The 22,762-nt window shown below is 40.0% G+C and overlaps 3 protein-coding genes and 1 long non-coding RNA gene across 4 annotated transcripts; 2 read left to right on the top strand and 2 right to left on the bottom strand.

Moving 5' to 3' along the window:
* The first annotated feature begins 5,486 nt into the window (after positions 1–5,486).
* Positions 5,487–10,353, top strand: LOC131231159 (protein argonaute 10-like). Its single transcript, XM_058227265.1, has 7 exons — positions 5,487–5,762; positions 6,108–6,738; positions 6,938–7,024; positions 8,554–8,661; positions 8,787–8,858; positions 10,049–10,103; positions 10,250–10,353. Exons 2-7 carry the CDS (start codon positions 6,733–6,735, stop codon positions 10,267–10,269), a joined length of 348 nt encoding a protein of 115 aa, XP_058083248.1. The 5' UTR covers positions 5,487–5,762; positions 6,108–6,732; the 3' UTR covers positions 10,270–10,353.
* Positions 10,354–12,453: 2,100 nt separating this feature from the next.
* Positions 12,454–12,668, top strand: LOC131231160 (uncharacterized). Its single transcript, XR_009164223.1, has 2 exons — positions 12,454–12,494; positions 12,600–12,668. It is a non-coding gene; the product is annotated as an uncharacterized LOC131231160 (long non-coding RNA).
* A 3,636-nt stretch (positions 12,669–16,304) lies between these two features.
* LOC131231793 (uncharacterized) lies at positions 16,305–18,164 on the bottom strand. Its single transcript, XM_058228099.1, has 2 exons — positions 17,566–18,164; positions 16,305–17,442 (listed from the first exon to the last, which is right to left on the bottom strand). The coding sequence occupies exons 1-2, from the start codon at positions 18,162–18,164 to the stop codon at positions 16,305–16,307; spliced, it is 1,737 nt and encodes a 578-aa protein (XP_058084082.1).
* A 1,859-nt stretch (positions 18,165–20,023) lies between these two features.
* LOC131231792 (uncharacterized) lies at positions 20,024–22,127 on the bottom strand. Its single transcript, XM_058228097.1, has 3 exons — positions 21,815–22,127; positions 20,429–20,638; positions 20,024–20,202 (listed from the first exon to the last, which is right to left on the bottom strand). The coding sequence occupies exons 1-3, from the start codon at positions 22,125–22,127 to the stop codon at positions 20,024–20,026; spliced, it is 702 nt and encodes a 233-aa protein (XP_058084080.1).
* Between the last annotated feature and the right edge of the window lie 635 nt (positions 22,128–22,762).

Below are 22,762 nucleotides of genomic sequence, written 5' to 3'. Positions count from 1 at the left end.
TTCTGTTTAAATCTTTTTTAATCATCCAAAGCTATACATATTTAGCTTTCTTAAGGTCAGGTCAAAATAGGAGACACTTTTTGAATTGAGTTATGTAGTTGCCTCCTAATCACCTCCAAGAATGACCCACTCTTGTATGATTTTGATTGTATTGATAGGATGTTTGTGTCAAACAAACATGCACTCCAAAAGCTTAAGCTGTCAGAATGTGGTGTATCAATGTATATCAAGGGACTTAATTACTTCAACCCCCCCTCTGCACGTGCGGGGTGGGAACTCCGGTCCCTCATGGGAGAATAATATTTTAGCGAGGCATATTTGCTGCTCTCGAGATTCGAACATAGGACCTTCCGCTTTGATACCATGTCAAACAACCATTCACTCTAAAAGCTTAGGCTGTCAGAGTATGGTATATCAATGTATATCAAGGGACTTAATTACTTCAACAGTTTGATTATTTTGGCATGAAACCATAGATTGAAATTGATTTAAGAGGGGAATTGATATATAACATTTATTTATATTTATATAATTTATGGAGCTTTACACACACACACACACACACATACATATATGTATATATGTATACATATATATATATATATATATATATATATATATATATATATATATGTAAATTATATATACATATATATGTATATATAATATATACATAGATATGTATATATTATATATACATATATATGTATATATTATATATACATATATATGTATATAGATATGTATATATTCAGTTAGAAGTATATATATATATATATATATATATGTATATATATATGTATATATTCATGTATGTGTGGTGGGTTCAAACAGCCTCTAAAAGGAGACAAATCTGGACAGATTAAATTGCAGAATTGTACTTATACTATAGATTCCAAAAATCATTTTTTTAATGGCTGGAGCTAAATAAAGCCTAATGTTTTTTTAAATAACATGGTAGGAATTTGAAATTTAAGGCTATGTTTCCTTTTGTTTGAAGCTTGATTTTGAGTTTTATGATGGATTTTCATGAAAATGTGTGTGAATTTCAACATTAAGTGTATGTTTTTGAAATCTTTAACTGCACACATAATCCTAAAATTTGAATGATCCAAATGACTTTTAAGATGATTTCCATGAAAGCTTCTTTTACAATTGCATTTTCATTTAATTTCCTTTTTATTCCATGCAGGTGATGATTAAAAATATGGAGCAAGTGGTGACGATGGTTTTGAACTCATTCCAAGATCCCCACCCTCGTGTGCGCTGGGCTGCTATTAATGCAAATGGGCAATTGCCTACAGATTTGGGGCCAGACCTTCAAGTTCAGTATCATCAACGGGTGCTGCATGCATTAGCCTCAACTATGGATGATTTCCAAAATCCTCGAGTATAGGTAAGTGGGTTTCTGACATTGTAGTTCATACTTGATAGAACATTGTTTGGTCATCATCTATTTCTTTTTTAGTTGCATTGAAAACTATATCAACCAAGGACATGTCGAAAGTGCATATCGAATCCCATTAGCTGATGTGGGATTGATATAGGTTTAGGAGGCCTAATGATTGTCACTTAATTCCAATGATCTAGGGCAGGGCCCACTTCGATGTCCAACACAAAATATGAAGTATTTATAAAACATCCAATGAAATCAGTGTTTAAACTAAGCATTCAACTATTCACAATTTCCATCAAATGAGGGTCAATTTCCAGCAGTTAAAAAATGATTTTCAACAACTAGCGGAATTTCCAGTGACTAGATTTCAGTATTTAAAGTAAACTTCCGGCAGTCATCTCAAGTTTGAAATAGTTAGAAGCACAGGTGCACCAGCTGGTCCATCTGCGGAGAGAACCTCAGGTTGATTATCCGGTGGTGTTGGGTTGTTTTTTTTTTTTTTTTTTTTTTAATCCTTGTATTGTCTGGATGATCTCCTCTTTTATTCTCCTTTCATTTTTCTTCTTAATAAAAATTTTGAGTTGCCTTCAAAAATATTCTCCCTCTGTCTGCAAAATTCGTTACTTGGAAATTAAGCAGGCATTCTTTTCTTTCCAATGGGTTCTTCAGTGCTTGACACTTCGATTTACTTGCATTGTATAGTGGGACAAGAGATCCGTGATAGATTCTTGGGTGTTGTCTAAGCATTCACTAGAAGAAACACTACAGGTTCCGGTCATCATGATGATCACTCCAGGAACAAGGCTTCAGAAGATGCAGCTGCATCTTCCAAGGATGCGTTAAGAGAAGTTTCAATGCAAATGAGTTCCAAATGGACATTGACTTTTGAGAAATAATGGATGCTTTTCCAAACAAATTTCAAAATACACCCCCACTCTTGTTTGAAATAGCATTGTATAACCAAAAGTGGGTAAGAGGGGTGTATTTTGCAGTCAGGATGGGTGCCACTACCACCTAGCCTGTGGGAATTCTTTTCGTCCGTATTATATGTAATTTTATTGCATTCATTTCATTTCATAGATAATTGTGTGTGTGCGCGCGGGCGCGTTTTGGTTATGATTTTCTTCATCTTCTATTTTCTGAGATTTAGGTGACGCATCTCTTGGGGGTTCTTGGATTTGGTGCAATTTGCTTCCTATTCGGAGCTAGTAAGTTTTCTTCAAATACCTTTTGGGAAGTTTTGTTCTTGAATCCTCAGAGATTATGTATTAATAGTCAATTTTTTGTTACTTTAATCTTCAGGACCACAAGATATACCTTACGTGTATTGTTTGTTCTATGTTACGTCTGTTCCATTGCAATGGATCTACTATCGGTTCAAGAAATGGCACTACTATCTTCTGATGAGCACCTTAAGCATAGATCTATCACTTGATGATTTCATTTGTTAATTTACTATTTTTAACTTTCTGCTCCTCAAAACAGTCTCTGTCATGAATTCAAATTGTGCAATGCCTAGTTCTGTTGTTTCCTCTATTAAATTGATTTATCACTATTTGATTCAACTTGGCACCTAAACACACCCTAATTGCAATTATGTTATCCTCCCAAGAGAAACATGTCTGAGATAAGCTTCTGTAGGTCCTTATGGCACACTTTCATGGCCAAATATAGGACCCGATGGGTGCATTGTTTGCTTTGCTACATTTTGATTTACAGTCATTGTTCATGTGCATTGATTATTTAGAGAAGAGAAATATTCCGTTCGAGTTAGGGTGCATTTGGCTCATGCCACAAGAATTGTGATTTTTAATCTCTGGGATTGTTTGGCAGCGTGGATTTGGAGGAATTTGTTGGGATTTCAGTTTTTTGGGATGTTTGGCAGCAAGGATTTTGAAAGATTTGGATTTTGATTCCTCCAAAATCCTCAGAAGAGCCCTTTTTTGCATTCCCACCTTCAGTAGAATCTCCGTTAGCATGATCACCACCTTTAGTAGAATCTCCAGAGAATGTGAATTGATATTTTTATGAATAGCAAAAAGTTCTTTTATCCAATGCAACACAGAAGAGCCCTATTTCAATAGTTTTGCTTTCTGTTAAGTGTAAAAATTCCAAAACCATGAATTATTTTTCTCGGTTCCTAAAATTTCTAGTGCGCAAGGTTAAACGGTTGATTATTGAATGGGTTTCTAAATGTAGATAGTCTCAAGGGTTGTAATCTTCTCTTTATCGGAGTTTAGGTGATCCGCTTTCTCAATGGCCCCTCTCTCTTTTTTCCTTTTCTTTTAATACAATGCAGTGATCTTTAAAAAATATATAAAAAATCCATGTGTTGAACACAACCTTTATCATTTTTTGGACTTGGTCATTGTTTGCTAATTTGTCGAGCTTCGTGTAATTTGTAAATTACAGAAACTCCTCAGATTAAGTGCAATTTCAAGACTCTTTAAGTGTTTTTTTTACCTATAGAAATAGAGGAATGCTAGGTGAACTTACTAGCTGAGGAAAATCGGAGTCTTTGCAGCACACATGCGAACACAACATGTGCATGCACAATCCTCACCATTCATCAGATAGGGAGGATTATGAGCATGTAGACAAGATTAGGAATATGGACCACTGGTCCCTTTTTTCTGTCCCTTTTTCTCATACAACTATGGCCTACTTAGATCATTATTTTAGAGCATGACCTGAGGCAGATTCATATCTAAGTGGACCACACCACACGAAAACAGGGGTGATTGAAGGCCCATCATTAAAAACTTCCTGAGGCTTATTGTAATATTTATTTGCCATCTAACTTGTTGATTAAGTCACACAGTCCCACATGAAGGGAAAACATAAATATGAGCTTAATCCAAAACTTTTGCAGCCCTTGATAAGTTTTTAATGGTGGCGTTCAATCGGCATTTTTATTTTTATTTTGTACGGTCCACATGAGATTTAGATCTGTTTCAGTTTTGGGCTCGGGCCCTAAAATTATCTGTAAAAATGGATGGATAGATGGCATGTATAAAACACATGCATACATAATGGTGGGCTCACAGCACCATCCAGTAGTGAGTAGCTACTGAGAGTGAAGTCAATATGCAATCTGGACCTGGTAGAAATACCTTATGAGCACCCTTTCCGAGGCTGTAGAAATATGTGCGGCCCAATATTTTCATTTCTTCAACCATCCGTTTGCAATCTTCATGGCAATCATCTACACGCTCAATAAAGATGCCATGATACTTGCTGCTCACATGTGCCATTGCCAACACTTTTTTTGCTGATGACCAGCACGAACTGCCAGTAAATATAAGAATCATTAATTGCCGATGACGATCCAATGGTGTGTTACGGGAACTCTTTGCAGCGCTAATTAAAAGCAGCCGCTAGCAAAGGGTGCGGAAAAAGCTTTTTTTTTTTTTTTTAAACGAAACCCTCGTTCTTATATTCTCTCTCCTCTGTCACTCTCTCTCTCCCAGTGCCCTCCACCCCCATTCCCTCTATCTCTCCTAGCGCCCTCCACCACCGTTCTCTCTCTCTCTCTCTCTCTCTCTCTCTCTCTCTCTCTCTCCCAGCGCACTGTTCCCTTATTCCCTTTCCCTCTCTCTCTCTACAACTTGGAGCAGATCTAGTTTGGATTTCCTTTTGCCTTTCCCATTTCACTAGTTTTAAGGGAGCTCTCTTCTTTTGCGATTTTCCAGTGCGTAAACGAGGATTTCAAATCCCTAATCTCTCTTCTTCTGCGATTTTTCGTGCGTAAACAGGGATTTCAAATCCCTTTTATTTTTTTTTCCAAACCCTATATAGGAGTTAGACAATACCTGTTTGCGATCAAGGGCGACTGCCTTGAGCATGAACTCCTCACCATCGTCAAAGGTGATATTTCTCCAGTAGCTGGTTCGGGCTCTCATTGCCATCCACTTTTTCGCCGATTGGAACGACAGATCAGTGTCGTCATTTGGCGAAAGGGGGGTTCTTGAAACCCTAGCATGGTAGGAAGTGTGGAAGCAGCGTATGCTCGATGGAGCAGGGGTGGAAGTCGAGACTGGGAGCAACCGTAGAAGATGGTGGCCGAAGGTCTGGATTGAGGCCAGATTTGAATAAGCCACGTCATAGGATGACGAATTTAATGGCTGCCTGAGGCGCATGGGTCGCTGATTTCTGAGGGTTGCCGAATTTAATGGAGGATCGAAGACGGAAGCCAATGAAGAAGAAGGCCCTGTGATTTTGCGATCTGCGACAGTGGTGGACTGACAATTGGAGCAGAGCTCTGCTCTTTGTTATTGTAGGTGTGGGTGAAGGCCCTGTTCTTGCACCAACTCAGGAAGACTTGTTGAGTTGACTCGATGCGGTCCATTTGCTAGCTGTGACAACAGTAAGTCCTTTGATTGTGAAGCTTGCCTTTCCTATTATCTAAACATGCTTGTTCTGTTTATCTCGTTGCTGAAAATAAATCAATTCCTCCATTTGCACTGATCCATTCTTATGTGTGGGGAGGGTCTGCTGTCGGATTTTACTCTATTCAGTTAGATGTTTCATTTCATTTATCAATGGTTTTACTAAGTTTATATGGAAATATCTGATGAGCAGCATAAATGAAGTCCCATAAAGAATGGAGATATGTAATTCTCAAAATTCTTGTTACTGATGGATGCAAAGCTGAATATGTACTGCAATAGTGCCATTGGCACTCTCCTGAACTGAATATGTATGGCAACAGTGCCACTGGCACTCTCCTCAGAGGACACCATCAATGGGAAGAGGTATGGTGCTACCTATCTCTAGAAGGAAATAGATAATATCTTCATTTCTGGATGTCCTGATTTCGTAGCATAGTTAGGACTTATTTTTGTGTCTTGGGTGAAAAACTGCCAACATTGAGGTCTCTCGCAAGGTTATTATTGAAGGCCATTTAAGAACAGTATGGCTTCAGTGAATTATAGCTGTGGGTATGTAACACATGCGTACAATGAGTTTTGGAGTATTGCCTCTAGGCTAAACTTTTTTTTTTTTGCCCATGTTGGATGAGAAACAAATGTTATTGCCATGGTATGTATGGCTGTGGGCATAGCTGAGCTCCTTCTTTTGGGAAATCATTCCCTTTTATCTATATCTGTTGACTGTTGTGTTTGACACCTTAACAGACAAGCAAGTGGAGGCCTTTGGCTCTGTCCGGAAATGGATCGCAAACCTCCCAGAAATTCCTTTAGCCTGCAGGAAAAAGGAAACCAAAACTATTGAGAAGAGGAATTGTACAATACTCTGACAGATTCAACATCCACACATCCACAGTGTTGAGCAGGGCATAATTGCAGTTTGGGGGCTACTTCCTCATACAAATACAAATGGAGGTTGTTGCAATTTGATTACCTCACTATTGAAATCCAATTTAGTTGTGTGTGCAACCACATCTTAGGTTCTTGAATGTTCTTTCATTAAATAGTTATTATTTGAAGATGTTGGTTGGCTTCTCCTTCTATTTACACTTGTTTTTATGATAAATAGATGGCATGAATTTCAACTTTGACATACAATGTTCATCTACTGCAGAAGCTCAACCTGGTGAACAGTGTGCTATTTACTGGTAGATGGGCTAAAACTGGTTTATACTATGAGACTGTGCAGGAGATTTTCAAGGTGTTTAACTGTTTTGGTGATTTATGCTATTTTTTTTTTTTTGACCTGATATCCACATTAGTTTTTTTTTTTTTAAAAAGAAGAAAGAAAGAAAGAAAGTGCCTTTTGTGAATTATGATTATTAGGAGCTACACATGATACACATGGACTATGGAAATCAATCCAGATTGTCCCAGTCATGGGCCCTTTTAAGATGGAGCATAGCAAAAGAAACCACACTAATTGGATTACTAGACCATCTGTTTTTCTTTTTCTCCATGAATTTCAGTTCCTCCTAAATCTAGGGTCCTAGACTAATGTCCCAAGGAATTCCTGGAAAAGATCAGCAGGTACACCCAAAGTTTTCATTAATTTAATGTGTGATTACTCATTATATCTGTCAAATCGAGGTTTTGTCAGGTCGACTTCGCTGTCAAATCGAGGTTTTCATTAGTTTAATGTGCGATTACTCATTATATCCTACAACTTTGCATGTCTTACATCTGTGTATGTTTATTCCTTCTCTTTCACCTCTGTACATTACTTGTTCTTTCTTTCCTATTCTGGATCATTGCTGAAAAATGACTTATGGTTATCATACACATTTAGCAGTTACTTCCTCTCACTCAGTTTATCATACTCAGTTAAATGGAGTACTATTTCGTTTATAAATTATATATGAATTGTCTTGTAGGTAAATTATACATGGAAATTATTTTATATACAGAGGTAATTATTTTAAAGAGACAATCCATTGTTCATGTATCACTATAAGATAAGGCAACTCCTAGTTGAATGAAGAGACATGGATTATCCAATCAATAGATCTGGATTGTCCATTAGGTTCAGCCACACTTCATGGGCCACCATGCAAAATACACTGATTAGATTATTGTAACTGTCCAAAAGTTGAACTTTTATTTGCTGACATTCTGTTTTCCAAAACATGGATGTGTTGGTTAGAGTCATCTGGGCAAGGTGGTTGTTTGGAATCATTAACAAATGTGCCCCACCAAATGGGTGGTTAATATGTTAATTGGACCTTTTTCATAGCAATCTCGACTCTCCATTTTATGGTTCTATTAATTGGATGGCTTGATTCGTGTCCCAATGAAGGGTGGGTTGGGTCAAAGGGACTGTCAAAATCGTTTGATTGGTCTGTCTAGGTAGCCCTATGCAATTGGGAGCACATAATTTGTAGAGCTGTGGGAGCACTGGATCATTTCTCTAATTAAATTTCAGTTTACTTAGTTCATAATTTCTGTGGCCAGATATCCCAAATACCAAAAGCATTGGTTGATGCATACAAGTAACAAGAACGTAGGAGGTAAAAGTGCACAAAAGATGTTCCAATGTCGCACAAAAAAAATTGCAAGTTATTCTTACCATGCCTCGAGAACATTCCAAAAGTATGCAAAGCAAGCACATGAAATTCCTGGAAACTATTCTTTAGTGCATCAACATGGTGATTGGCACTGGCCTTATAGTTTGACTTTGTTAATGCTTGTGTTGGAATGAAGTACCCTGAAATTTCATTTTTCTTTGGTTAGATGGTTCACCACAATGCTTACCACGAAGATCCTTATGCAAAGGAGTTTGGCATCAAAATCAGTGAGAAACTTGCTTCGGTTGAAGCACGCATTTTACCTGCACCTTGGGTAAGTAAATTGGTATTTTTTAACAAATGTGGGATTTGGTTCATTGACTAGCTAATTTAACCACAGGAATTCCCTCCTGTGAGTGCTTTATAATTTTTCATCATTGCTTCTGGTTGGTTTTGCAGCTTAAATACCATGACACTGGTAGAGAAAAGGATTGCTTGCCCCAAGTTGGTCAATGGAATATGATGAACAAGGTATACTCCCTCAGAAGTTGAAACTCTCATTTTAACTGTGAATTAAATATGCATGTTGGTTCTAATCGATGGCTCCAAATTCTTAGGCTCCCTATTCTTGTTGCTGTGATTAGAAAAAAAAAAAACTATAGCCCTGTCCTAGTTTCTGTTCATGTCTGAAATCGATAGAATAAAATCAAATGATAAAAGAAAGATGTTATTCCTATAGATAAAAAAGAGAAACTATTATGAGGGAAAGGAAATTAAAGGATTCAGCGTTTGACCTACTATTATGTTTAATTTTATTTTTTTTTAAAAGCAAATTTGTTCATGGCTTTTAGTAAGGATGGGTTTTTCATTCCTGATATTGAAATATGTTTTTCTATGGCATATTGGGACATGGTTATTGTATTGCTTCTACAATTTCGATCCTCACATGAATTCTCTCTCGATTATTTCGTTTCAGCCTGTGCAGATCTAGATTAGACTTCTTGAGGTTAAATTTCTTATTAGTAATTGGTTTTCATGTTACGTAGGATGCCTTGAAATGTTGTTACTGGAGCTTGATACTGATAGCATCTGCGACAGATAATTTGTCAAGGCAATTTAGGGAACTGTTTACCGCATTTACATTTTCTATTCCATGATAAATCTGCATGTAACTTGTTGCAAATTACCTTGTTGTTTTTCTTCTTCTTCTTCTTTTTCTTAGGTCTGGTGTTACTGGGATTATTTATTTCAAGTTTTGTGGAACTAATCATTATTGTTTAAAGTCAATGCATAAAATCGTGGTTGGTACAGCATATAAATCTGCATATAACTTGCTGCAAATTGCCTTGTTTATTTGTTTTCTTCTTTATTTCTTTTGTCTAGTGTTACTGGGATTTATTTATTTCAAGTTTTGCGGAACTAATCATTCTTGTTTATGAAATCAAGGTTAGGTGGTTACTAACTTCGTTGTCAAATCGAGGTTAGGAATTTCAACTGTCTGTAACTCAGCGACACTGCCATTTCATATTTTTCTTAGAAAGCGTTGACCTTTTACATGGCATATGAACCTGAGGAAACCTTGGGATCGTGTCTTGTGCCCTTTCTTCCAGCCATGCAATTATTTATTTTATTTTAATTTTCCCTTTGTATTTACAGATTTCCCAACTGAAGTTCGGAAGTAAAACTTTTTTCTGAAAACAATTTCCCGACAACATTTGCAGGTTTGTTTTCCGGGCCAATTGCAACTATTCAAGTTCCAACTATCAACATTTGCAAGTTTGTTTTTTGGGTCAAGAACATTGCTCCAGGATGCTTCTACAAAATTTTTAAATCCAGTACACTTCTTTTTTCTTTTATTTTTTTTCTTTATTTTAGAAGGATCTTCTAGACATTGGTTAAATCCAATACACGGATTGTTACAGGTAACAAGCCATATATGTGAACATGGCACACGTACAAGATCCAAGCTGATCATCAAATGAGACCCACGATCTTGTTAATATGAAAATGGGGAGAGGGATAACCTCTCCAACCAGCAAAGAGACAAAACCCTGCTCCAAGATTCTTGAAACATCAATTTTTGTTTCCTAGTGATCTTCTTCTTTCCTAGAAATGAATACACTTCTTTTGTTCTTTTTTATATCTTCTAATTTGATATTAACATAGAGATTTATTTCAGGTTGAGTACAATGACAGCCAAATTGCAAGCAAGCAAGATTCCCTACTTTCAAGTATAGAAGTGGCAGAACAGCAGATTCTGTTATTCTCCACCTAGTATTTTCTTTATGAAATCTCTTTTAGCATATCATTTCTGATAAAGAATTCAATTTGTCAAACACATCTTTTCAACGTTATATCATATTGTTATTGATTTTTCCTTAGGGAGTTCCATTACTTGCTGCCCAAAACATCTACACTGAACACTTGACACGCCATCAACTCCTTGTAGCCTCATCAATGATAGGTTGGAGCAAGTTCCTACCAACATTTGTAGGATGCACACGTGTAATCATGCACTCAATCTTTTATTACCTTTCTTTAAAAAAAAAAAAAAAAAACAAAACAAAAAATAAAAAACAAAATAAAAGAGGAATTTTTCTCTCCTAAAAATATTGTTATTTAGCAAGTATCATGTCTTAATAAAAGAGGGATTTTGATGTCTACAGTTGACATGAAGGATGAATCCAAGGGCTCTCTCATTCCAAAAGCTAAGGTGGGAACTGTTAATGCTAGTTTTTAATATTTGTCATGTCAGATTAATCATCCTTCCAACCTTCTTTTTTTTCTTTTCTTTCTTTTTTCTCATTGAAAGTGATCAATTTTCTTTCTTCTCTTTTTTGAAGTGATCAAAATCAAATACCCATGCTTTTTTAACCAGCATGGTTGATTATTTCTGCGATTTTATCAAACTGCCTCCGTTTATTTCAGAAAGACACAAGCATATGCAATTCTTTTTTTTTTTTTGGCTACACTAGTTACATGATCTTTGAATCCAGACTCCCATTTACCTGTTATTTTTGGGAGGTATACATATGCTTTTTTATTGTTTGTGTAGTACGTGGAAATCTCATTTTCTTCGTACAATACTCACCTTGTTTCTAGCGTCAAGAATCTAAGTTATGGAAAAGCAGAGTCCAATCCATCCTGTTTTGTGCTATCCAAACAACAAAAATCATCACATCAAAGGAAAACCCTCCAATCCATCTTGTTTTGTGCAGCTTAGGAATTGTGAGATTGGCCAAGATGATGCTATCAATGCCATCTCTCCCGCATTGGGCTGAAGGACCCTGATAGACCCATTGCAGCAATGCTATTCTGTGGCCCAACTGGAGTTTGGAAGACTGAAGGACCCAGGTTGTTTTTAATACAATATATGCTTGTAGGATTACCTTGATGCTGAAGATTTTCACTTCATGTTTCCATTTCAACCAAACCTCTCTAACCAAACTTGGGTTTCCAATTTCCAAGCATGCCATGAGAACTTGTGTACTCCCAATGCACTAGAATTTAAAATGGTACTTGGTATCCTGATGTACCCATTTCATACACGGGGGGCTCATTATCGTTGATCCACAATATTGATCATGTGGGATCCATTGCAGATTGAGGATGAGGCAGGCTCTTCCAGATTGAGAGACTAACCATTTTTGGGCATGTTCCATGGACAGTGAGTAAAATTGTCTTGTGATCTTCATTTTGTGGCCTATGAAATATATGCTGAACCTAGTAGATCTTCAACAACATAGGGAAGACAAAAACCTTTAAACTAATGGAGTTTCAGTGGTCCCATAGTCTCTCTAAATCAACAGTCTTATATGTAGAGATAAAGCCAGGCTTTTAGTTTGAAACCAAACACCCCATGTCACAACAGAACCAAACACCACTTCATTGAGAACATCAACAATATGCAGAAATCTTCTCAAATGACAGAGACTTGCTAATTAGATTAACCCTCAATGTTGGCTTTCCATTAAACCATCATCAAGATTCAGGCACCATTCTCAAAAGTTCTACTTTGATATCATTCTCATTGCCTTCATTATCTTGATTGTTGATTGCCAGATTGAGCTTGCAAAAATGTTGTTAGTGGAGGGACAAAGTCATCTTTTGGTACATTGGCCTGAATAAGGTGTTGATGATGAAGAAAAGAAAAGTTTCTTTGATCAGGTTCATTTTTCATGGCACTTTTTTTTTGTTGTTATTATTATTTTGGTTCTTACGAGTACAAGAACCTTGTATTCCATGCATTCTCAGTATATTTTTACAACTCAGCTGCTGTATCCTGGAAATATTAAATGGTCTCTGTTGATTTCCAAGTCCAAGCAGCAAAAGTTTAACATCGGTTTCAACTTTTAACCTTCCATTTTCCTCACTCAAACATTTATTTTTCTTATTATTATGATTATTTTGAAATTTATCTTTGGAAGCCTTGCTGACCACAAATTTCTGGTAGAAGACCAAACTGATTTTGATGGGTTTCTGGAAACCTACGTTGCTTTGTACCTGTCAGCAAGATTGTTAATGCTCTTCAAATATCTGCTTATTGATGTCAAGTAGCTCTTTTCTATAGCTCTTTTCTATAGGTAACTCGGCTTAATTCAAGCTATCTTGGTGGTTTGGCATCATGTATTCGAAATGCTAGGAATCTATTAGCAAATTCAAAAGCAGGGAAAAATCCATTTAATGGCTTTACTCCTTCGGTAAGTGAATCCATTAAATTTGTTTTGCAATCTGTTTTTCTTGTACATTTCTGCCAGAAATTTGTCTTCAATTTCACTTCTTTTTTTTTTTTTTTTTTTATGAGAAAGATCTCTCTGGCTACGGTCGCACTGTGGGTACTCATCTTTAGCTACGGATTTTATCCGCAGCTTTTGACCACTTTCTGGTCGTGTAGCAAAAGCTGACGATTTAGCGGCGTCCAGCACAACTGTCAGTAAAGGTCCTGGCCGTCGGTAAAGCCTTTACCGACTGAGGCATTACCGGCTGTTAACTAACCGCAGGCAAAGGATTCTCCGGCGGTTTTCTTCTTCATGGCAATCATCTACACGCTCAATAAAGATGCCATGATACTTGCTGCTCACGTGTCGTGGAGAAACACGTGTGAGAGACTCTATCCACTGCTCGCCTAGGCCCACGGTAAAATCTAGCCAATATGCTTATCCAGTGGGCAACACATGCATTTTGAAGGTGAATTGTTGGTCAATTTCTTTTAATGTCCATTTATTTACACGAGTTTCCATTTGATTAAGAGGCGTTTGATACTCCAGCCGACTATGATGGTTGATAAGCACGCACTCAGAAACTGTACACCTGGTGTAAATTAAATAAAGGGATACTGTCCTAGATAGGTCATCATCCTAACTATCATATTGTTTGAATAGTATTAACCTCTGGTTCATGGGCACTTGTTGCTGAATCCAGACCATTGGGTATTTTTTTTCTTTTTCATCTTCATTTTTTTTTGTTAAATCTCAATCATCCAATAAGTGTCCACCAATTGATTTTTTATTTTTTATTTTCTCTTTTCTTTTAGCTTAAAGTGATGACCTACATCTCGAGTTGAGTTACTTTCATGCCATAGGTACAATTTCTCAGTGCCCATGTCCCACTGCAGCTTGAAGTTCGTCTCCATTTAATCAGATGAGATTGCGAGAAAAAGGAAGAAATGTCTTTATTACAGGAAGTCATGTAAGGCGGCCTCCTAGATAGAAGTCAAGTTTTGGTTTAAAAGTGGCCCAATTGTCAAGAAAAGCCCACCATGAGATCTCATGATCGTGTCCCACTCGTCGGATTAATTTTATATTTTAGGTTTTACTTATTGTTATTATTTAGAACATCGTGAACGCTTTAGATTTTCTTGTTTGGTTTTTATTTTAGTTTACTTCATCGCCAAGTAATAGGTTGCATACATGGTGCGAGTTTTGGGGTATACGATTTTCCCTATAAATAGGCACCCCTTGTAGTTCTTTTGATTCATTGAAGTTAATAAAAAAATTCCTGCTTTATTTTTCTACTCTCTTCGTGAGTTGTGGAAGAATTCAAAAGTGGGTGCGAAGCCCTCCCTTTTCGAAGGGCTAACTACTATGGTGCGAAGCCACATCGATCCCGATTCACCCCCATCCTCCATCATCTTTTTTTCAAACTTCCCTCACCATCCATACTTCGAATTCGTCATTTTGTTGCATCAAATTTCTTACCTAGAGCAGAATTTTAGAATCTGGCCCTATAGGAGGGCTGAAACTTCGACGAAGCACCACGCACAAACCGTACATCGGATCGAGCTGAGATTTGAGGGTTTTGGAGTCCATCCTTGGCCGACGAGGGCCAAGGTGGCCTTTTTCTAAATAGTGGGCCCCACACACGTGTGGCCGGGATCACAGGCACGTCCGTCTGGGCCATTGTTGCTGTCCATACGTGGGATCATCTTTTGGCTCAGGTTTTTATCCTCTCATAGCCGTTTTTCATGAATCATAACCTTAGATTACATGATCCCTAATTGATTTGCCCCTTTTTATCACCTTAGGGTTCCTTGAATTGAAATTAGGGAATCCCTTGGATTAGGGACTAATTTTTATGCATGAGTAGTTGATTTTATTTCCCTTTGACATCGTCTGGTTTATAATTTTTATTGGTCCAGTCTTAGCCTGTGTCGGCTTGGACCCACATAGATTCCCCTTCTTAATTGAATGTTTGGATTTTCATGTGGGACGTGGAATTTGTGTGATTGTTTCTGAATTATAGGATCTAAGCCTGAAATCTTGCATATCATAGGTACAATTTCTCAGTGCCCATGTCCCACTGCAGCTTGAAGTTCGTCTCCATTTAATCAGATGAGATTGCGAGAAAAAGGAAGAAATGTCTTTATTACAGGAAGTCATGTAAGGCGGCGGTCTTCTCTTTTCACTTTAGTCAATTCAAATCCAACAGCTAGTAAGATGGCCACATCGGACTTTTCTTTTCTTTTTTTTTTTTCGAAAATCAGGATGTTAACTATGAAGAATACATTTCATCCAAGGGTATTGGTAATCATTTAAGTGTGGCATCACATCCAAAATATGAAAACCATGCATAAGGAAAATATGAAGTCCACATCCAAATACGATCAAGTAAAGGCCCATAGGGCTTATACAATGCGGTATGAAAAACTATTAGAAAAATTGTATTAGTTATATTCAAGAGTCTCCAGTAACGTGAAAGATCTATCAAGCCTGAGTTTGGCTTGTGCTTCGACGGGCTCCTCTTGGGACCAATATGACCATATTTTTCCCCCTTTTTTTTCTTGAAACATTTTATTATTATTATTATTATTATTTTGGGCTTAACAAAAGCTCTACACCATATTTTGGACCCCCTTTAACAACAAAAAAGAGACGGAGAGGGCCTATCGTAGGGAATCACAGACAATCCCTATTTACAGAGAAATAGAGAGGCAATAATATATATATATATATATATATATATAAAATAAAAAAAGAGAGAGAAACCAAACATGCGGTCAGTCTAAGAAGACTGCTCTGAGCGACCCTATTCCGACTCTATCCAAAAAAATCAGTCTGCAAACTTCCATTGGGAGCGTCCTATGATGAATATGAACCGCATTTACTTGATTGTGGCTCCCTTCGCGGGCCATACGGTCCGCTGGGCCATTAGCTTCTCTAAGCGTGTCAGAGAAGGAAAAAATGTCCTGCCTCCGCAATCAATTAATCCGAGAAATCCAAGGTTTCCACTTCCATGGAATATTGGAATGATTTGTAAGGCTTGCAATCACCAATTTTGAATCTGATTCTACCATTATTCTTTGCATACCTTTCTCTAAGCATAGGACCATTCCATCGTGAATAGCACGAAGTTTCGCCAGGTTGTTTGTACCAACCCCGTAGGCCATGGAGAAACCAAAGATAAAGGTACCGTTGTCGTTCCTGCAGATTCCACCCCCACTTGAGGGACCTAGGTTACTCAATGCCGATCCATCCACATTTAATTTGACCCACCCAGCGATGGCCGCTTCCATTTGACAAGGATTGTGGCAGAACGTCTGATAATGTTAGGCGGCCTTGAAGGACTGGATCGAAGGGACCTGACGAGGCTGTCCATCTGCTCCACCCCGATTACCACGTTAGCCCACCATCTAACATGGGCGATAGACCTTGTTATGTTCATGGGACAGTTGCCATAAATCACCGCATTTCTGGATCGCCAAATCTCCCACAGAATAAGAATAGGAAGCAGAGTTCTGATTGTTTTTGACGCATAGCCTGGGGCCGCGGCATTCCTCCAGTGAGAGAGCCTGTTATCAACAGAGTTATGAGGAAGGGGGGGCACACTGCACTGCACCCCGAACCGCGACCAGAGAGCTGTGGCGTGAGTCGTAGCGAGGAATAGATGGGCAATGGATTCCACCTGAGGCCTGGCATTATCGACTCCAAGACAGCACCAGCACCTTGACGCGAGGGTCACTCCTTTTGCCTGAACTCTGCTGTCAACAGGGGTCGCATTTTGAAGAACTCTCCAAGATGGAGAATTTTGGAGGAAGAGAGCCATGCCAGATCCATCTGGCCCACTAAGAGGGGGGGACGAGCTTCTCAGCAGCTTCCAGGCTGATCGCAAGGACAACAAACCAGAAACTTCGAGCGGCCAGATACACTCTGCATTTTCGTCCGACGTTGTAAAACCACCATTGAAGATATTGTCTATAATCTGTTGTGGAAGAAGGGAGAACACTCGGGATGGGGGGAGCGGTCCTAAGTACCCGAGGACGTCTTTCACCTGAAGATCAGCTAGCTCAGGCAGAACCCGGTTGTTGAGTAGGCGCTGGATAGGGCCCCTACCCATCCAATTGGCTTTCCAAAAATTTAGCTCACCTCGTCCAATATGCCATTGGACAGTCTCTGACAGCAGAGGAAACAACGCCCTTACACTTTTCCAAAATGGCGACAGATTCGTGGAGGGAGGCATCAAGGCGTTGGGGAGTAGGTCCCTACTATACTTGTTGCGCATAAGCTTAACCCACGGACCCGACTGATTGCTGAAATTTACAGCCCAGGCTAACTTGAGACGATGAGCCTCCAAAACCTCTTTCAAGCGTCTCACACCCAGACCACCTTCCTCAATGGGCCTAGCAATCTTTTTCCATGCCAGCCAATGAAATTTACGATTCCCATCATTCCAGCCCCAAAAGAAATTTGAGAAACTTTTCTCTAGTTTATCAATCACTTGGCTCTAGATGTGCACGGCTGACATGATATGGATGGGGACGCTTCCCAAGACATGGCGAATTAAAGTGGTTCTTCCCGCTTGTGAGATGTGTCTGCCGGCCCAACCAGCGGTCTTCCTCTCCACCTTAACCACCAAAAATTGAAGCTCAGAAGAACGGATTCTACCTAGGCGAAGGGGGGCTCCCAAATATTGTATTGTTCCATTGGCTTTCCGAAAACCCAAAATACATGATATGGACCTGATTCGAGCTAACGAAAGGGCTCGAGGGCAGATAAAACAGCTCTTGTTGTTGATGATTTTTTGGCCAGTAGCTTGCTGGAATAAGGCGAGAAACTGAAGAACCTTCAGAAGGTTTTCCTTCTTGCCGTTTGAGAAGAGCAAAATGTCATCTGCGTAGAGTAAATAGGAGATGATGGGGCTGTTTCGGCGCATAAGGAAACGTTGGCATCTACCACTGTTTATCAGCAGTTTGAGGTTTACCGAGAAGGCTTCCATAGCAATAATAAAAAGAGCTGGGGAAAGAGGGTCCCCCTGACGCAAACCTCTGAAGGATTTAAAGAAACCCGAAGGTTCGCCATTAATGAGGATGGAGAACCAGTTGTTTCCCCAACAAACTTCCATTAACTAAACCCAACTCTGGCTGAAACCAAATTTGAAGAGAACTTTCTTCAGGAAGTCCTAGCTCAACTTGTCGTACGCTTTCTCGAGGTCAAGTTTGAGGATGAGGTTGCTCCCTCTGACTTTTCTATCATTGTCTCTAAGCACCTTCTGGGCAAGTGCGATTTTTTCAGCTATGGATCTTCCCTGGACGAAGGCACCTTGCTCCTGCGAGATCATCTTAGGTAATAAAGAGCTTAACATGTTAGCTAAAAGTTTGGCAAAGATTTTATAAATGATATTACACAAACTGATAGGCCGGAAATCGCCAAAACTGGAGGCTGACAGGGACTTTGGAATGAGGCAGATGAGGTTTGAAGAAAAGGCTCTAGGGAGGGGTGACCCTGCCATAAGGTCGACCGCAGCTTTAAGGATATCACCGCCCACAATATCCCAGCAACTAATATAGAAGGCTGCAGAGAACCCATCCGGGCCGGTGGCCCCATCTTTTGGAATAGAGAAAGTAGTTGCTCTTACCTCGTCCATCGAAGGAGGGGCTAGCAAAGCGTTGTTGTCCCACTAGAATAATACCTGAGGGATGACTTGAACAAACTCGGAAGTAGAAGTGGTTGCCTCAGCTCGAAAAAGAACTTCGAAGAATCTGGCCGCTTCCGCCTTTATCTCGTGTTGGGTTGAGACCGTATCCCCTGCCGCATTCTTGTTGGAAGTGATGGTTGCCCTCCTTACTCGTTCTGATGTGTAGAAGAACTTGATATTGCGATCTCCCTCTTCGAGCCAAGAGTTTCTGGATTTCTATTTCCAGAAAATCTCCTCCATAAGTTCCAGTTGTAAGCTTTTGTTTCGTTTCAAGGGACTGACGGAAAAGCTCATCCGTGGGCGAGGATTGCATGCGAATGTCAATACCTTCCAGCTCTTCCTTGGTGCGCTGGATCTGATGGAAGATATTGCCGAAGATTTCCTTATTCCAAACTTTCAACAACTATTTGATTTTTTTTCAATTTGAGCTAAATATTCAGCATAGGATGGAAGGAACAGTCTCCATCCCACACCTTCCTAATGGTATGATGGAAAGAGTCATGTAGGGTCCACATTCTGAGAAATTTGAATGGCCTGACCGTTGGGGGCACCTGCGAGGGGAAGATGAGACGCAGCAGAGCATGATCTGATTTGTTTCTAGTAAGATGCTCGACTTTAAAATGAGGATGATGAGCCACCCAGCTGAAGTTGAGCAGCACTCTATCCAGCCTTGCCCACACCCGGGCATTGCCTTCTCGGTTGTTACACCATGTATAGCGATTACCCTCGAACCCTGCATCCAAGAGCCCGGATTCCTAAATCATGTCGGTGAAATCAGCCACACTCGTTCTGTTAGGGGCACGAGTACCTCAACGCTCATCTGAAGATGCCATCGCATTGAAATCTCCAGTAATGGCCCAAACTCCTTGCACCATTCTGCTCATGGTTTCAATTTTACTCCAAAGCGTTTGCCTTTGGATTTTGCAGCAGCACGCATACACCACTGAGAGTAAGATCAGATCTGTAATGGATGGTGGTGAAATGGAAATGGTCAGCATCTGATTGGAGGATGAAACTAGAGAGACATTTAACTGGTTCCTGAAGAACGTCCAGATTTTTCCGTTCACATCCCCATTCGATAGCGAGCAGTGAAAACCCAATTTGAGCCCCACCTCAACCCTTTTACCCTCAGGTTGCATCGGTTCCAGAATTGCCAATAAACAGGGGTTAAATTTTTTTACCAGCTTTTTGAGAAATGTGATCGTAGGCGCATTTCTGACACCACGCACATTCCAAACAATTGCGTTATCCATCCGTAACACAACCTGAGTTCACTGCCCGACGCTTCAACTTGCGTAATCTGCTGTACCATTCGACCGAAGGTTGGTGCCCGCTTTTATTCTACTCGCCTGAGTTCTGCGAATCCTGTTTACTTTTGATGAAGGAGATTTTGGAGCTGTCAGATCTTGAAGCAACTGAGTTGCAGGAGTATCTGTGTTGGTACTGAAGGAGGGCTGCTGCCTCTCTAGAATGAAGAACTTAGATCAACTAAAATATCATATAGATTGCCTTCCATGGCCAATTCTCGGTCACCGTTTTCTGTACTGCCTGGCACTCTAACTGGTCTGTAGTCCTGAAAATGACAGCTAGTAACCTTCCTGTTGGACAATTTCTGTTGATGAAGGGCGAACCTCCCACTGACCTTGCTTTATTTCATCTCAGAAAACAGCTGGGGGATGTGGGAAAGGTACTCGATACTCCCTGGGTGTTCTGGGGAGGAGAGCAAGGGGCAGCTGCTGTGAGATCGAGAGCTGGAACCAATTCAGATTGAGAGGTAGCAGCTCCTGAGATAGGGTCCAAGTCGAGGGGATTTGGGATGATCTGCAGGGCATCTGGAGTTTGTTTACGGGTGATGGGAGCTAGGATGGGATCCGGGTTGGCCTTTGGGGAGGAAAACGGGACTGGATCCAAAGAATGATGAGGTAGGGCAGCGGGAGAACGTTGCCGAGGATAATCCAGCAACAGGATGGGTTGCTCTGAATTGGAGGGACAGGGGGAGGAAGGAGTGGGAGGAGGGGAGGTTGAGGGGGGTCCTTGCCTAGGATATTTAAGTAGTAAGGTGGGTTGCTCTACCAAGAGGTGGATTGGGGGTGGGAGGGTCTGAGAGTTAAGAGGGTCTATTGGGTTGGTGGGAAAGGAACTGCTAGAGCCATTAAGTCGAACACCCTCAGGGCGATGTTGTTATGGACGGCTATGAGCTGAAAAAGACTGGATAACCCAATCTCTCGTGGATGAAGGCTTCGAAGGAGGGTTAGGTAGACCAAGGTCCGGTGACACCTCTAATTTTCTGTCTTCAATGAGACCAAAAATAGGGAAGGCCTTACCGAGCACCATCATGACTCTGGAATTATGAGAATGGAACAAATGAGAAGGCTATATTCGAACTCTAGCAAAACCCTGGAAAACACCGAGCGAGGTCATGCTGTCGATCTCTATAACCTTTTCAAAACTTTTGGCGACATTGTCGATACCCTCCGGGTACTAGGCATGGGGAGGGATACCGAATAGACGTATCCAAATCCCATAGCAGTTAGGATCTGAGATCGGCTTCCAATCAACAACGGACGAGATCTTCATACGCCTATGCAGGTTGAAATCCACAGCAAACATGTCTCTCTTTACTCCTAATTGGAATTTAATGAGTATCTGAAGAGGGGCTATTCTGGTAAAATCAGCCTACAATCCTGCTAGGGACGATGCTCGGAAGATATCAATCAGGTGGAGGATAGAAACCCCTTCTGCCTCGACCGTTGCAATAAGGGAAAATGCGAGAGATTGGAAGATCTTCTTCACCGCTTCCTCATCAGTCTGGATGATGAACGGGTCAGGGGACCCCTGTTTTGGCTGGGAAACTCTGTTCGCTGTCACAGAAGGTTCGTCTTTCGTCTGTTTCTGCTAGGTTATCGCATCTTTATAGGAAACCTTCTTGGAAGGGGCGGTTTGTTGGGTTTTTGAAGTTCTGCTAGGACCACCTCCATTATGACGGACATCCCTGTGTGTATCAAGTTGTCGTCGAGAGGGTGCCCTATGCGGGTAGGATACATCCCTAACTAGAGGGATCTACATCGAAGTAGGACCTTTACTCTGATTCTTTGCCCATTCAATGTGCACGACCCTGCCATCAATCCTCCTATCATGGAGACATTTGATGGCATTGAATGCTTCTTGTTCATAGACGAAATGGATGAAGGCGAACCCTCTGGATCTATTGAGGTGTCTGTTCCAGGGGATATAGACATTAGTCAGCTTGCCATATCTACCGAAAATACGACGAAGATCATTTGAAGACGTATCGAAGGAGAGATTGGCGGCGAAAATGGAGAAAGGAGCGAAAGGACGACGATTTTTGCGTGAGGGAACCCTATTCCAGGGAGGGTCGCGGTCCTCCATTGTCAGACCTAATACATGGGCTCCACATCAATGGACTTACAGAAGAGTAATTAAAGTAGAGTTCATGAGGTCAGGTAAGAAAAGATGCTACTAATAGCTACAAAAGAAATGGCTGGAAGGCTTTCTATGACATCCAAAGCTTCTATATATATCTCTCTCTTTTTTTTTTTTTAAAAAGCATATATCCAATTCAAATATTTAGAATTTGGATGATATATTTAATTTTGATTTCTTCCTTTTCTATTGTAGACTTACCTTCTCAAATAGGTTGGTTCGGTTAGGGCTTTGGAGAAATGGGTATATCTAGAAATGGATGTGCGCGTTGATTAATCAACACACATCCATAACTAGATATACCCATTTCTCCAAAGCCCTAACTGAACCAACCAATTTGAGAAGGTAAGTTTGCACAATAGAAAACAAAGAAATCAAATATATCATCCAAATTCAATTCATCATTATTACTATTATTTTAAATTAATGAGAATCGCCGACAGTTTTAGCCGTCGAAAGCAACACCGACGCACCCTTTACCGATGGATCAAGGAAGTCATTGTCGACCGTTTTTAACCATCGGCGTTGCCCTGTTTTTTTGGTAGTGACTATCTTTGCAGACAAATTTGACCCACCCAGGG

Source organism: Magnolia sinica, chromosome 17 (assembly GCF_029962835.1).
Source record: "Magnolia sinica isolate HGM2019 chromosome 17, MsV1, whole genome shotgun sequence".
Classification (NCBI taxonomy): Eukaryota; Viridiplantae; Streptophyta; class Magnoliopsida; order Magnoliales; family Magnoliaceae; genus Magnolia; species Magnolia sinica.
This window is presented reverse-complemented; position numbering and strand designations above follow the sequence as displayed.

Coding starts and splice junctions, on each gene's coding strand:
- LOC131231793 (XM_058228099.1), bottom strand. CDS start 18,164: ATGGAAGTTTGTTGGGGAAACAACTGGTTCTCCATCCTCATTAATGGC. Junction 17,443..17,565: donor AGCGTCCCCATCCATATCAT/GTCAGCCGTGCA, acceptor AAAGATTGCTAG/GCCCATTGAGGAAGGTGGTC.
- LOC131231159 (XM_058227265.1), top strand. Junction 7,025..8,553: donor CTGTGCAGGAGATTTTCAAG/GTGTTTAACTGT, acceptor TTCTTTGGTTAG/ATGGTTCACCACAATGCTTA. Junction 10,104..10,249: donor CCAACTATCAACATTTGCAA/GTTTGTTTTTTG, acceptor GGATTGTTACAG/GTAACAAGCCATATATGTGA.
- LOC131231792 (XM_058228097.1), bottom strand. CDS start 22,127: ATGGAGGACCGCGACCCTCCCTGGAATAGGGTTCCCTCACGCAAAAAT. Junction 20,639..21,814: donor GGCAAAGAATCAGAGTAAAG/GTCCTACTTCGA, acceptor CTTTGGATCCAG/TCCCGTTTTCCTCCCCAAAG. Junction 20,203..20,428: donor GAACACCCAGGGAGTATCGA/GTACCTTTCCCA, acceptor TCTTCATTCTAG/AGAGGCAGCAGCCCTCCTTC.